The sequence below is a fragment of the Salmo trutta genome, chromosome 29 (genome assembly GCF_901001165.1).
Source record: "Salmo trutta chromosome 29, fSalTru1.1, whole genome shotgun sequence".
Classification (NCBI taxonomy): Eukaryota; Metazoa; Chordata; class Actinopteri; order Salmoniformes; family Salmonidae; genus Salmo; species Salmo trutta.
This window is the reverse complement of record NC_042985.1, coordinates 31,648,031-31,663,727: the sequence shown is the minus strand read 5'-3', so window position 1 is coordinate 31,663,727 and position 15,697 is coordinate 31,648,031. Positions and strand designations below refer to the sequence as shown.

At 41.2% G+C, this 15,697-nt stretch overlaps 1 protein-coding gene across 2 annotated transcripts; it reads right to left on the bottom strand.

The window, feature by feature from the left end:
• Nucleotides 1-246: 246 nt before the first annotated feature.
• On the bottom strand, nucleotides 247-14,299 carry LOC115167400 (cytoplasmic dynein 1 light intermediate chain 2). 2 transcript variants are annotated; one of them, XM_029721797.1, is made up of 13 exons: nucleotides 13,969-14,299; nucleotides 13,116-13,189; nucleotides 12,832-12,948; nucleotides 12,418-12,648; nucleotides 8,993-9,159; nucleotides 7,330-7,423; nucleotides 7,067-7,202; nucleotides 5,931-6,042; nucleotides 5,765-5,824; nucleotides 5,160-5,204; nucleotides 4,886-5,003; nucleotides 4,143-4,271; nucleotides 247-3,505 (listed from the first exon to the last, which is right to left on the bottom strand). In XM_029721797.1, the coding sequence occupies exons 1-13, from the start codon at nucleotides 14,061-14,063 to the stop codon at nucleotides 3,489-3,491; spliced, it is 1,395 nt and encodes a 464-aa protein (XP_029577657.1). In that variant the 5' UTR covers nucleotides 14,064-14,299; the 3' UTR covers nucleotides 247-3,488. The 2 variants fall into 2 exon arrangements, with proteins under 2 accessions (XP_029577657.1, XP_029577656.1); XM_029721796.1 differs by having other exon boundaries at nucleotides 247-3,510; nucleotides 13,969-14,290.
• Nucleotides 14,300-15,697: the final 1,398 nt, after the last annotated feature.

The window sequence follows — 15,697 nt, the reverse complement described above, 5'->3', positions numbered from 1 at the left end:
GGGACAAGTAAGTAGGGTGATATTCTTATTTCATTTCCACTTATAGTCCATTCACTTGCTACTCAGTGACAACCGGTAGGATGAGGGGTTCGATAAAATGACTACCCAATATGTACCCAATGGTGTCACTTCTAGAATCCACACTGAATACCAGTAAATTAAACAGTGAAACAGAGCAATATTCAATGTGGATTTTAATTGCCATCTACACACAGTATCATGATTTGAGACAAAGGGATACAAAAGTAGTCTGGATTCTTTGTTTTATTGAAGCCAGGGCTGACAGACACTTTTCCTTATCTTTGTCGGCACAAAAAGCGAGATACCACATGGCTGCATACTGCATCATGTTAAAGCCATACAATCACACTCATTTGAATATGTCCAGGGCACAAACACAGTACTCCATGTGGTTTAAAGGTGATTATATCCTGAATAAAATGGACTGTAAGCAAAAGATTTTAAATCTCCTATATGTGTATATTTTCAAGGACTGAAGGCATAGCACTAAAATGATGTATAGAGCAGTCGCTTTTAACTTAAGCTTGAAAAAAATGTTACAAGATCTGATTTTCAGTCAATCTCGGGGATATCCAATCATCAAAAACTTGCAATTTGGAAATCAAGCAGAGTGAGTACTTTTCCTTGATGTACTAGCCAAACATACAGATTTCTGTTTGGCTAATGCTGATGTTTAGTAACTATGTGGAGACAAATATCAGACGAGTGAACGAGTTCATGAATTTCTAGGCTGTTACCAACCTAAAATATGTCTATCCTATATAATTTAAGCTAAGTAATGCTTGCAAACAGCAACCATTGTTGCGCAGAAAAAATCCAACAGAATAATACTGAGATGCTCTGCAATTGGCAGGTGTGACAGAAATACACCTGAAAAACTAAGGAGCACTGACATGCATTTTAGATGATTTGGATTTATTAAAAATCTCCAAGAAGGTTGAGGTTTAAATGTCTGGAGCAGATTTGACTGCCAGGGCCATGTTCGTTATGCTGCTAATCCCCAAAATATTAACGCAATATTAAGTGCGTCATACTTGTAATTTATCAATACACGTTCTAAGCAGGCAGGAAGAAGAGTATGCATTCTCTAGTTTAAACAATAACATCTGGGGGTTCAATACAGCTCTCTAAATGAAAGTGCTTATTTCAACATAAGGAAATACTCCTGGCTGTCCCAATATTGTGCTTGAATTTCAGCAACTGATCTTAGATGCAACTTTTTGCCCAATGAAGATAAAAATATAAGCGTTTCATTCTTGATACAATCAAAATCCAGCCCGTTCTCATCTTATTCTTACTAGATTGGTTCATGCAAAATAAAGTAGACTGCACACCTCTTGGTCTTGTAATTTTTTCCCCCTTACAGAGCAAAATAAAAACATTTGTTAGCCTGGCAACTCAAGTAGGGGTTAAGTACACGGACCACCTTAGAATGTACTTTGGAATGATGGGTGTTCCACGCAGGGCCAGGGGAGATGGTCACCTGGAAATCAAATGAGACTATTTACACAAACAGAACACACCAATTGCTGCATCTTTGGTTCCAGGTTCCAATTCTATGTGGCTTCCGTTGTTGTTTTAAAAGCCAAGTAGCTTCTCTTACAGTTTAATAAATCCATGTTACAATTGCTGATCTGCAAATTAACCATAGCTAGACTGTAGGTAGATTTGAGGGTGATCATTTAGTTATTTCATTGTGATTAATCAAATAATCTTACAATTATTACAAATAATTTGATATGGTACAGTATTAGATTGGATGTAATTGTTCAAAAGTTTACAAAAAAACATTGGCAAAACTAGGACAATTTAAAAACCTACTAAGGACACAAGCAAAGGCTGATAATATTGACTAAGATCTACACTGAGTGAAGGCAGGGTGCACACATGGACAAATTGTGAACTGTGTGTACACTGAAGGCAAAAAGCCAGCATTGTAAATGGGCACTGAAGATCACACAAAAGATCTGTGGACAATGCAATTTCCTACTGGGCCACGATTTCTACACCTACATCATGTAGAAATCGGGAATGTTTAACCTGACCTGCCATATAGCTTGTATAAAAACATTTGAAACTGAAAAATAACAGAGCTAAATTTCCTTTTTAAGGATAACCCATTTCATTAAAACCGTAGTAATTGATTTCCAAATGCTTTGGCTGCACAAGTTAGTGGTTTAAACCACACAAGTGTTCATCTGGGGGACACAAACTCTAAACTTGTGGTTGCTTCTAAAAATCTGCATCTAGATACCTTTACAGTTTATAAAATGAAAGGCATTCTCATTATTGCTCAAGTGAACAATATCATCTAGGCCACAGAAGTAAGCTACATTTCTTTTGAAACCTTATGCAAAGACCACAGACTTGTTATACAAAAAAAATTACTTGAATGACCGAACTGGACAACATTTTACCGTTGGTGCTACAGTGCATTTCCTCTTTAAGTAGACAAGCAGCTCTACTATGACACAAACAGTTACTGTGCCAGGCACTTGGGAGTTATAGTAGGAAAGATACTGCCCCCAAAACACCTCTAGGCAAAAGAGCGTTCCTTGCAAACTCCACACTTGCCAATCCCAACAGTGCTCATTTTATCCCAGACATATCTTCATTTTGTAAAATAATTGCATTTTGTACAAAATAAAACCTAAGCTTGAATTGCAATTTCGCTGATATTTACAGAATCTTTAAAGATGACTAGTTGGACCTGCCATTTTGTGGGCAGATGCCACTGTTTGCTTTCAGCTATCTATATTTGTCACATTAGTGTCATGACGTCAGTGGAGTTTAACATATGAGATATAGCCATCTAAACCCTTTTCTAATCACAAACAGTGCAGAAAAAAAGAAAATAAAGATTTTTTTTATATATAAATACATCAGTATCATATCTAACCTTTTTTACATACTACATACACTTGCAAGTATTTCATTTTTTTTAATTAATATATTTAGGGTTTAATTGTTCTTATCACAACTGCTTTCCTTCCATAAGATTAGCTGAACAAGAGGCCACAGCACTTTTCCACTCTTTAAGCTTGTGTATCCCCTAGCTGAGGTCTCGCAGACCAGGGGATTTGGCTGCCTCCCAAGGAGTGTGCACGCATTACTTAACCTGACATCCCTTGCAAAAAAAACATTACAATTGAAGTAATAAGGACAGATACAGCCAAGTCTTCAACTTCCTCCTTCTCCAAACCTCCAACTTCCGTTCTTTCGCCATATTACCAAAATATCTGATAACATCTCAAACTCATTTGGCAAAACTACTGTCTGCTGACTGATATACACATTGGGAATTTGGTCTTATTTAGTTATTTTTTTATGCTTGTGTGTTTGTTTTCCAGAGTATTTGCAGTGGACAATGCTGTTGTTGCGTTCACACTTCGTTCTCTGTTGGTGTGTTGTTAGCTGTAACCATGGAGTCCGTTTTGCGAGTCATTCTATCCAACTCTGCCTGGACGTCAGTCAAAACCGGCTTCTGCCCTTGGAAAATAAAAGAGAGAGCAGAAAGTAATCTCCTGTAGCTTCTGTGCCTGTACTAGAAATAAGACATTGACTGTTATAGCCAGGCCAGCAAGCGGATGGAAACTGACGGAGATGTGGTCCCATGCTAAATGACTTCCGTTGCATCACGTGACAGGTACACGCACACATGCAAAACCAATCCTGAGACATTAAAAAACATTCCATGCATATTCTTTCAGTTTTATGTCATTAGCAGCACAAGGCCATTAGGACATGGCCATGCAAGTATGCTGAGATAATGGGTTAATACAACTTCATACTGAATGGACGAACAAAAACGAGAGATAAGCAGTGAGCCGTGGTACGTGCTTGGTGTCATTTGGGGTGGTTATGTGACATTTTGCAGCCAAAGAATGACACATTGGTAACAGCTGTGGTGTCCCATGCATACAGGCCTTTCACTAGTTCCTCCAATGGCAGAGGAGTTTAGTGGAACTCTTCCCCTCCTCTAGGACCTGCCAAGAACTCCCTCTCTTTCAGGCTCTAGGGTTAAACCTCCAAACAGCATGGTCCAAAGGCAACAACAAGAGGCAGTTAAACCAGAGAGAAGCCAGTGACACCCTGGAGGGCCAGGCCAGAGGAGGCCGTACCTGTTTTCTTGACAGATCCTGGAGATCCTGCTCCGGCAGCTCCGGTGCCTGGACTCCCAGGGGACCCAGTCTTTTTACTCAAAAGGCTATTAAAGAAGTTGGCCAGCACTCCCTCGTTTGCTGCTGCTCCTGAGACACAAACACATGAGACAAGCATCCCTTAGGATCAGAACCATGATATTTAAATGAGAGATCTCGTCCATACAATTCAGGCACGTAACAGTTATTACTGTATGATGATGATATTCATCATAAAAAAAACATCAGTGCACATACAGGATCATACTTTAACTGGAACACCATTTACATAACTCAATGCACATGCATTCCTAGAGGATTAACTGTCGGTTTTTGTATAGCGTATCCAAATCCTTTCCTCCCCACATGTCCTTGCCAACAGCAACCACTACAGGGTGGGGGTTGCAGGTCTCAAATAAATTTGGTTTAATTTAAGCGGATCTATTCACGCTGGCATGCACGGCTCCCCCACTGAGCTTAATGGAGAAAATGTCAATATTTCTCCCCAAGCAAGGCCAGCGGAGGGAGGTGTGCAGGAATCTATTGTTAATGGAATTATTTCAATAGCTACCTCAGGGGGGCAGTGGTTAGACAGCAGTCACCCACTTCCAACACCCAAATGAAGTGTTGCCCAAATGACTGCCAGTTCTCATACAACAGTTTCAATGATGCTCTGTAAAAATACAAATAAAGGGTGGGCAGTAAGTTCCAGTGGTCCAACTTACCCTTCATGTTGGGGTCAGGTTTCTTGACCGCGGTCATTGGTGAGACGCTGGCCACATTGGTACAGCCTGTACGGCCAGTGGGTCGAGGAGAGCCAGAAGCAGTCCGTCCAGGAGATTCCTGAAACACAGACGGAAGACAAAGAGCGGAGTAGTGAGGCAATTAAAATGAATCATGGCTCCTATTGATGAAATGATTGTCATCCAACACGCATGTCAAGAAAATGTGGCAATGAAAAAAAAAAAATGAAATAAAAGTGGTTGTTATCACACTTACTGTTGCTCCTCTTGTTGGTGTGGCCGGCTGCTTGGCCAGCAAAGACTTAACAGACAAAAATAAAAATGGTGTGAGACAAAATATTTTAATTTTCACATTTTTCCTGAAATAATTTAGCCCATAAAATTCAGCATTTGTATCTTATATTTTCCAACCCCCATAACATTCCCAGAAACACTTTCTTACATCACAGATTATGGGTATAGTAGAAACAAACATTGTATGGATGGATACAGGTAGCTTGACCTTATAGGGACTGACTGAAGCCCACTACAAAGAGGAAGCGCTCTTCGCCCTGAGGCAACCATGTGATCTCTCAGAAACAACACCCTTTCAACCAATTACGCTAAAGCCCTGGGAGTTCTCAGGCTCCTGATTTGCCCGTGAGGAAGTGCAGAATAGGAACCCCAGGCTTTGAAGCCTGGGAAAGGCTAATAAAATTAAACTGGCTCCACTATCCACAATCCTAGCTTTGAACAAAACCAATATTTTTTTTCTCAGCTCACTACCATTTAGTGTGCATCTTTAGAAGAGATGACATGGAATTGCAAACATAAAAGGCATTCCAGAACTGTGTGATCTGGAATGTAAACAAACACACATACCTGTTGCTTCATAAGGAAAACCTGTTCGTCCTCTGCGTTTACCTCCTTATCATGAACCAGCTAGAGAGAGAAGACGTGAATGTCAAACCAAGGGAGATGCATAAGGAACATTTGTAAAATTCCAAAAGTCCAAGACATGTTTTCTGTAGAAGTCTCATGATCCTACCTTCCGTACTGGAGGCTTCATGATGAAGTCTTCAAAGGGGTCTTCAGGTCTCACCGTTGTGAAATTTTCATGCAAAATTGCAATCTTCTTCTCATTGTCCCATCCAGATGGACTAGGAAAAGAAAACATTTTTGTTTGGTACTCGAGCAATGACCAATAGTTTGTTACAATAACTTTCAAAGACAATACAGTACACGTTCATATAACTTCAGAACTGTCCACCAGTTAAAAGCCTAGCTTTTAATGGCGTTGGGCCAGTAACTGAAAGTTAGCTGGTTCGAATCCCTGAGCCAACTAGGTGAAAAATCTGTCGATGTGCCCTTGAGCAAAGCACTTAACCCTAATTGCTACTGTAACTCGCTCTGCATAAGTGTGTCTGCTAAATCAGTGGTTCCCAAACTGTGGAGGAGTGCGAGGGGTTGGCAGGGGTGGACGCAGTGAACCCCCCCATTTACATTTATAAATGTTTAAATGCAGTCCAGCATAAAGCTTACTCTTGAAAGTTGTAATAGTAGAATGCACAAGGTGAATTTTCAATTGGGTAGTGCATCATCAGTTCCTCTTGTCATGTTAGTCATTGCATATCTTAGAGAACTATTTATAACTTGTCAGAAATGTCCAGATGAACTAGCCCATGTCAGCCAACGTTCTTTTATTTTTATTTTTTTGCCCAAAGATGGTTGTAATTTTTTGTCACTCAAATATCACGAATACACATTACATTGGCAAAATGTATAGAATTGTAAGAAAATTTGCTTTAAAAACGGCAAAATGTTCTTTGCACCAGATAACAAAATGTGTAGAACTGCAGAAAATAAGCTTTGAACCTACAAAGTTTTCTCCACCAACAAGAGGGGTGTGGAAAATTTGTCATAAACAGTGCTTGTGACCATATAAATAGACATTGGGTGCTCGCAGGGGGGTGGGGTGCGAGGTGTTCCCAACGCTGGAAGGGGGGCCCCCGAGTGAAAAAGTTTGGGAACCCCTATGCTAAATGACTAAAATAAAAAACGTAGACCTTTTTATTTTTGAGGAAATGAAAGGGCAAATCACAAGATGGAAATTAATGATTTCATATAGTCTCCGTTACCTCAATATGTGGGCACCTAACAGAGCATAACTGAGCATTCACTTACATTAAAATAGCATCCTTCTCCACCACTAAGGCAGGCGTGGTGAACTGGAAGTCGTATATTTTGTGCACTATGTATTTATAGAGGAGGTCCAGGTTCTTCTCCTCTTTGACAGATGTGTAAATCAAGGCAGCTCCATCTGTCAGGTGGGGTTAAGGAACATGCAGAGACATGATAGGGCACAAAAATAAATAGAACACTATTATATCTCTATGGTGGGGCCTGTCATTCTAAGGCAGAGTGTTGTGTTTGAGTAGAAAGGATACACTGTAAGCAGAATCGTCGGATGTGGGACTGGATGAAGTCGAAGTGCTCCTCTCTGAAGTCGTGCTCCTTCTCTAAAACACTGACTGCGTCACACTGTGGAGAGAGAGATATTGTTATAACATTGTACATTGCCATAATATAACATTTGAAATGTCTCTATTCCCTTTAAAAACTTTTGTGAGTATAATGTTTACTGTTAATTTTTTATTCCACTTTTGTTTATCTATTTGACTTGCTTTGGCAAATGTAAACATATGATTCCCATGCCAATAAAGCCCTTAGAATTTAACTGAAAGAGAGATAGCGAGAAAGAGCGAAGTACACAGCAACAACTGGAGCAAGAAAACCATACCCTCCTGTGGGACATAAAAATGACTTCGCTCACTACACCATGCCTCCCTTTCAGTCTCAGCCACGACCCTCCCCCACTTCCGCTCTCCTCCACTCGCTTGCAAGTTTCCCTCCTCCCTCTAGGAAGGAGCAGTAAAAGCCTGCAGGCAGGCACCACCCTGTCTCTCACACAGATAAACTTCTCCACAGTGACCACAAGATGGTTACCTTGACAACAACAAGGCTGACTGGCTGAGCATGACTCAGGGAATGCCAGGCTAGCTATTTCCTGAAATTAAAAAATGGCAGTAGCAAAGACAGCAGGCCTGGTTAAATATGCAGGAGCCCATCATTAAATATGCATATCCAAGTGCAACAATCATTTGGACTTATAGGGATATTTCGCGATTTTAGCAATGATGTTCTTTATCTACTTCCCCAGAGTCAGATGAACTTGTGGATACCATTTTTATATACGTCTCTGTGTCCAGTATGAAGGAAGTTTGAGGTAGTTTTGCGAGCCAATGCTAACTAGCGTTAGCACAATGACTGGCAGTCTATGGTATCTGCTAGCATGCTTTATCAGTTAACCTGTGTATCTGTGTCAGCGAGTAAACTGGCATTCACATTCCTTATAGCTCTGTAAACTGCAGCAGTTAGTGAGAACTACACATTGCACTCAATCTGTCAATCAAAATCAATGACACAATGGATTTAGAAAATACAGCAAATAGTCTGAAAATATGGAACACCAAATGACAGCAGTCTCTTCGAAGACATACCACACTTCAAATCCACAAATTCCCTATGTATAGTGCCTGAAGAGAGGACACTTCACTAATGTTCTGAGTATATTCAACAAACTTTACTAAAGACCAAGATGAATTCCCCAGGAGTGAAATAACCCTTTTCTCCCTAAAGGCAGAAGAGAAACAGAAAAACAGTGAGCAGTGAAAAGAACACATTCACTCGTCCTCGTCATAACTAGCATGTGAAGTGCTGATGACTGACAACAGTGTGTTTTTTTAAAGTAGCCATTTGCCAGAAGCTCATGGAATAATGTGGTGCTTTCATGGGCTGAAGATGCTGCCTCACGGGCAACACTAAAAACCAGCAGCTCAAGACAGGGGATGATCAGGCACCAACCATGAAATGGATTGCCAGAGTGGAGAGTCAACGGCGTACTAGTTAGTTGTGGGCCCGTGTAGAATCTGAGGCTCAGTGTTATTTAAAATCTTTTAGTACAAAAATTGGCTATTCATTTCAATACTGGTGCCTAAAAATGGAAGGCTACTTCTTTCAGGTACCAATATTCAACCAGCCTCAACTTACCTTTGTGCAAACTATTAGCACTGGAATGCCCAAGTTGTGTGTGAGTACGTTTTCCCCGAGCGGTAGCACCACGCCCTCGTCTTCCCCCCCTGCAGGGGGAGCCCGTCTCTGGGGAGAGGCTGGGTCGGCTCCCTCCGGCTCTGTGTACTCCTGGAAGGCCTTCACCACTGTGGGGCAGACAGGGGACGGCCGCATTGGTTAGGCCAGTCGCAATGAACCTTCTTCATTTGGAGGATCAATAATCTTTACAAGATTTAAACACAGGTTGTATAGAGAGCATATATTTTCTTCTGATTGAAATAAAGCATGCAGGACAGCATCACAAATGGGTACTCCATAACTAGGGCCCTGAGTTTTTAAAGACCAAGTGACCTGAAATGGAGAAAGAAAACGTAGTCCCCATTCTTAACAGATGATGTTGAGTTTCTGCTTGCCTGTCCTGTAGGCTATGTAGGGAAGGACTGGGGTCTTACCCTTGGCTATCAAGGCACTCAGCCCCTCACACTCCCTGTTCTCCAGACCCAGCCATTCTCACTGAGCTACAGAACTCGCTACACCAGGTCTGTAGAGACGTGAGCTTATCTGACAGCAGCTCCTCTCCTGCCTGCTCCACTACCAGGCTGGAGAATAACTCCCACTGTGTTTTACACACAAATAACTAACCGTCTGCTGTAGTCAAGCAGACAACAACCCATCCATCATCTATATGATCATGCCACTATGTGCTGTCAACTCCATCTCAACAGAATATCAAAATTATCATTAGCTTCTCCTAGACTTGCTACAGGACGCAACCCTAGAGACTGTAGTCGGTAGATATGTAAACAAATGCAAAAGCTTTTAGTACGACTTGCTAATATATTTACACTCCAAAGAGCTTTACTAACATGATTAGTAAGAGAGTGATGGATGCATATATTGCTACAGTAAAACACAAAAGGCTAGGTCTATTTTCACAAGGTCTATTTTGGTATAAAGCAGAAGCTGTATGCTGCTGTATGCAACCCAGCACAGCAGCACTGAGCAGTGGTCTGGGAAGGCACTTCCCCTTCCTCATGAACCTGAGGAATATGGTTACAGCTGACCCTGAGAGCCAGTGTTGCTACAGGACTTTCCTCCACCAGGAACAAAACAGAACAACCCTTAGGGTGCTGGGCTGCCTGGCCTCAGCCCTGTGATTTAAACTCCAGCTGATTGGGAGCAGGGATGGGATCAGACTGCCTGTTCAGGCTCTGATCTGTGCCAGCTAAAGCTGCAGGGGGCCAGCAGAGCCTGGATGCAACAGTCTCAACTAAGAAAGACAAACCAAAAGACACAAATGTGCAATTTCCCTAGTGTAACACTATGGCATTTAGACTATTGGACAAACAATTATCTCCAAAGAACTCAAATAACTGGTTGTACAAAACAAATGCCTCCCTCACATGGTTTTCCTTGAAGAACATTCTTAGGCAGGCACTTCTCAGCCATCGAGCTGTGTTTTTGTCCTTGGATATTTTGGTAGACTGCCTTGGTGGGAGTGACATACATAGTTTTGGCCTACATTTCTTACATAACCCGGCTAAGCGGCAAAACGTCTTTACTGAGGTAAAAACAGTAAAGTGCCTGTCAGAAAGGTGCAGTGGTCACACTTCTAACCTTCATCTGTACAGTTATAAATCAGACACCACTTTAAATCAGAAGGACAGACAGAGACAAGAGCGTGAATCATCCATCGTTCGACTTTGCCCACTTAACCGTTCTAGTACAAACATAGGTGGGGCTTTACAGTGTAAGCATTAGCCTTGATAAAACTTTATGAACAATGTGAAGCATAATTTCCTTTTTCCTGCACAACCCTTCAGCTTTGTGGCCTGTAATGCAGAAACATAACACAGATAATACTGAATTCTGAAAATGACAGTTGTGAATAGAAAAACTGTTGATCTGTGTTATTTCAGTGCATGATACAGCAAGAAATGGTTCTGCTACAGAGCACCATCAAGCTGCTCCAGTTTCAACTGAGCCAGAACGTCCTGCCCACTCGATATCCCTTCCATGCTTAGACTCACTCTGGTGTCAGAAGAAACCATGATGCAACACTGCTGTAAGAGCGCCTGGACCTGGACACCGGCCATCCCTCCTCCCTTTGGATATGTTGGACTAGTCCGACATGTGCAGTGATGACATCATTACTGACATCCTGAAAGATGAGCACTGTCTGGATGATATGCTACTCTGCTAGATTAGAAAGCTGGAACTGCTTGTGGGTGGCGTGTATTCAACAAAAGAGTTTGGCAGGGAGCATATGCCAGCCTGGCTACCTGTGTTGGATATCAGCAAACACCATTCACCAAAATTAGGCCTACACTATTGAACAAAGTAAAATGTATTTACTAGTACAACACAATCCACAATGAAAAACAAGGCTTGACTACTATGCAAATGCTTTCCTCCCTATATTGAGAAAGACAAACCAAGTCTTCATCTACCAAAATTAATGTAATTTAGCCTACAGTATAGATTCAGCAAATCACAGATTATTGGTCCAGTAGAAGCATTCAGGTTATGCAAAATATTCACAATATTTGCCGTAGAATGCAGTAATGTGCTACCTTACCTCAAAGGTTTTTTTGCCTTCAGAAACATCATCCTCCTGCCACTTCCCCTTCCACACATTTCAGTTTATCAACAGTTAGGCATAGTGGTTCTCCAATCACAAAACTGACACTTAAATCCAGAGTAGTCATAGGCCTACAGTGGATTGATGACAAAAACAATGGTGAACCTATCCACTAGGTCTACATGTGCACATTAAGCATGTTATTGGTTTAGTTTTGATTGCAAAATCAAACCAATCTCTAAAGCATCTCCAAGTAGAGTAACCTTTAAAGACAGCCTGCTCAAGAGAACCTTAGATAACCCCAGGCTCCTGTAAGAGCATGCAACTTCAGAGCACAAAAGAGCACTTCATGATCATTTCTAAAAATGATCTGGAGGGAGCACTCAGTATAAGACAGTGATCAACAGAGCAGGCTTTGGTCATCATGACTGAGCACAGCTGATAATCATGGGCCTTTCTGATGACCTACAAACTACCATGAGCATGTGTAATTTTATACTTCAGTGTCTGTGCTTTCTACTGCTGTTCCCATTAGTTTAAATGAAAAATCAGCCAGCATCCAAATGTAGCCTAAATCTGTTGTGTAAGCATCCATCTCATTGGCTCTGTCTGGGATGTTCACTATGCTGCAGACACTTGCCAAACAAAACCATGTCATCAGCTCCACAAGCATCTCACAACATAAAAGGCAGCAATTATCATCACCTCTACTGTCTGACTGCCAAACAAACATGGCTCAATGTTAGGACTGGCTTGGACAATCAACCACACAGACACTTTGTCGCAGCAGCCAAGGTGAAGTAGATGATTCAGCACTACTTACTTCTCTGCTCCATATCTCTCATCTCCTCCGGTGGGATCTTAAGCTTGTCCACATGATCACGCAGCACGCTGGCCCACTTCTGGAGCGACTCCATGATGGTCCAGGGTCTTGACATGTCTGCCACAAACACTGCCAAGCTGTCATTCAGCGACTCTGCTGTCACTGCAAACTTTAGCAGGCCTTTGTGATACAAATCCCCATCCAGGATCCACACGTTACAGCGTGTAAGGTCTGCAAAAATTCAGAGATGTACAGTCACGCAAAAAATAACATTGTTTTTTCATTTTTTACATTTCTATTTCACCTTTATTTAACCAGGTAGGCCAGTTGAGAACAAGTTGTCATTTACAACTGCAAACATGTAGCCTATCCCATGTACACTTGTATTTTTTGCCACTGAAACAGGGAACTTACCATCTATGTCCTCATCATGGACATTCAGATACAGATACTCCAGGCCTCTTCCTTTCTTATTGTGCTCTGCTCCTTGGAGTTTTGCCATAATCGTTGTCTTTCCTGACCCATCCTCACCTGAAACATTTCCACACAAATGGAAATGTTATCGTGTTATTATTATGATTATTTGACTGAAAACATGTATTATTTGTATAACGTAACATGCAACCTCTCCTGAAAATATGCTACTTCTCCCTTTCGTAGTGATTAAAAGTTACTGAAGACCATGGATTTACACTTACCAAAAACCAATATGTTCTTCCCGGATGGCAACTTAGAACTTGAACGTGTTGAAACCTCACTGAGAATTGAAGTCCTGAAGGGAATAACAATGCAATTAGTTTGCTAGCTAGTTATCACATGATGAAATTATGTAGCCTAGGCCTAACACATAGCCTACTGGTAGGTGTCTGTCTGCCCACCAAGACCGTTAGCTAGCTATCACTTGTTATGCTAATTAGCCTACCTTGTCAAATGAGCTTTTGAGTGTCAGCATCAACTTGCCAGGTGTCAAGTCACCCAGGTAACGTGAGTCAGCTGTCACTGAGCATAGCTAGCTAGCTATATCGTTTCTTAATTTTGTATATTTTATCAAATAAGTTTGACTGGCTTGGCATTATTAAAACATAGCTAGTTATGTAGGTGTAGCCGTAACTATCAAGGACCAACAACTATTCTGTGGCTACGGGGCAAGCTGGAAAGTAAGCTAGTTAACGTTAGCTAACTACTGTATATTATTTGGTCCTGCACAATCAGACGACAATAACTTGGCTAATAAGCTAGTTACTATAACGCGCCTGTTAGTAGTGTTGATATGGTGTGAATATTGGTTAGCCTGCCTAGTTATCTATAAGTTTGGCTCGTTTGTTATTGTAACTGTTTAGTTATGTAGCTACACTAACTAGCTAAAGCGAAGTTGTGTAGCCTAGCTTACGTTTGCTATTGTAACTACGAGTTAGCAAGTTAACTGTTTTGAAGGCATCCGGGACCGTTGACGAGGGCACCCGGCAGTGACAAAGCACATTAAACAAGTTAGTAAAAAGCTTTTCCGTTACAGAAAATAGCACATTGTTAATCACGAGTACTTGAACTTGCCATAGGTTTTGTCCTTCCTCGTCTTCGTTGTTATTTTCCATAGTGTCGCCTGCCCCGGCTGCACCCAGGAGCTTCTTCTCCAGAACGGGAGCCATCTTCTTTCTACAGCCACAAAGAGTGAGGCGCGACTTGGGCGCCCTAGAACGTTGTTAAAACTGTGTGCAAGCGATTTACACCGCAACAAATCCCGGAGCGCGGCTCATCATTGATGGTGCAAAATCTATAGCTTAACAACACAGAGAAGTAGGATACCTACCACATTTTGCTATCAATCAAGCACCAGATACAGACAATGGGTCAAAGCTGATGATAATGTATGGTGATAATACCTCACTCCCTTTTCTGTGGCCCAATCAAAATATCTGAAGTGGTCTAGTGTACAATATTTTGCGCATACTAAACCGAGTGCATCTACTTAACTGTAGGTTTCAGACAGCCTCCTCCCAAAACTACATCTGATTATATCATAATGATTTAATCAATTATGTACTGTAATCATGAAAGGGGGAAAAAATAAGACAACGTAAAACAACAAGTTGCCATGAAAGTGTTGTGTAGGCTAATTGTGATCAGGCATAATAACAGAGAGCTCAGTACGCGTTGGCTTGCATGATGTCATCCTGCAAGACTTATTTTTTTAAATATTGGGCATTGTACGCTTAACAACTGCAGCTCGGCCATAATCCATTTGCGTAAATTTTGGGTGGAAAGAGCTGATTGCGCATCAGTTGCAAGACCAAAGAAAATGAACTGGAGCAGCAGAACAGACCATAAAGCAGTAGACAGTCGACCGTATAGCAGACAAGTAAAGTGATGCCACCTAGTGGAATCATAAGAAGGCAACATCTAGATTTAGATGTAGCGAGTGTATTAGTAACATGCACATGGTTGCAGATGTAAATGCACCGTACAGTGAAAATCTTAAACTCGGAGCTAACAAGAGGAGGAGTGGGTGATTAGGTGGCTATTCAGCAACCTGACGGTCTGGGGGTAGAAGCTATATTGGCCAGTCTTTCAATTTTTGCCATGATGCTCCTGTACTGCCCGCGACTGAGTGAAGGAAGAGAAAATATTGTATTTTGGCCTTTAATTTATCTATATTTATATTTATAAGAAAATACACGCTGGTACAGTATACACTTGTATACTTAATAAATGAAATTGTATTGGTCACATACACATATTTAGCAGATGTTATTGAGGGTGTAGCGAAATGTAACGTTAGTTAGTTAGCTAGCTAACTTGCTAGCTGCCTTCCTTCAATGCTTGGTGTAACTGGCTTTACTGACAGACAAGACAGGGAGCTTATGTTAAAAGCTACCAAGCATTGAACTAAAAACTAAAGTTAGCTAACATACCGATCTGTTTCTAGACGATCCGATCCGTGTACGCCGGTTCGCTCAATCAATATCTGAATTTAAACAACTAAGACGTATAATCATTTCGACTGCTCGAATTCAATTTTCTTAGGTCTTCCACAAGATTGAATTAATGAACAGAGACGGCGTGTGCGTAGAGGGGCTGCAAGATGATGGATACGTTTACATTTGACATTTTAGTCATTTAACAGACACTCTTATCCAGAGCGATTTACAGTAGTGAGTGCATACATTTTATAATACGTATGCTAGCTGTTTTCAAAGTAAAAGCTTTAAAGTGTTAACGATTTGGAGGAAATCATATACTTTTACCATTTGCATTGGGAACAGGTTTTTGTCAGAGGCTTGAG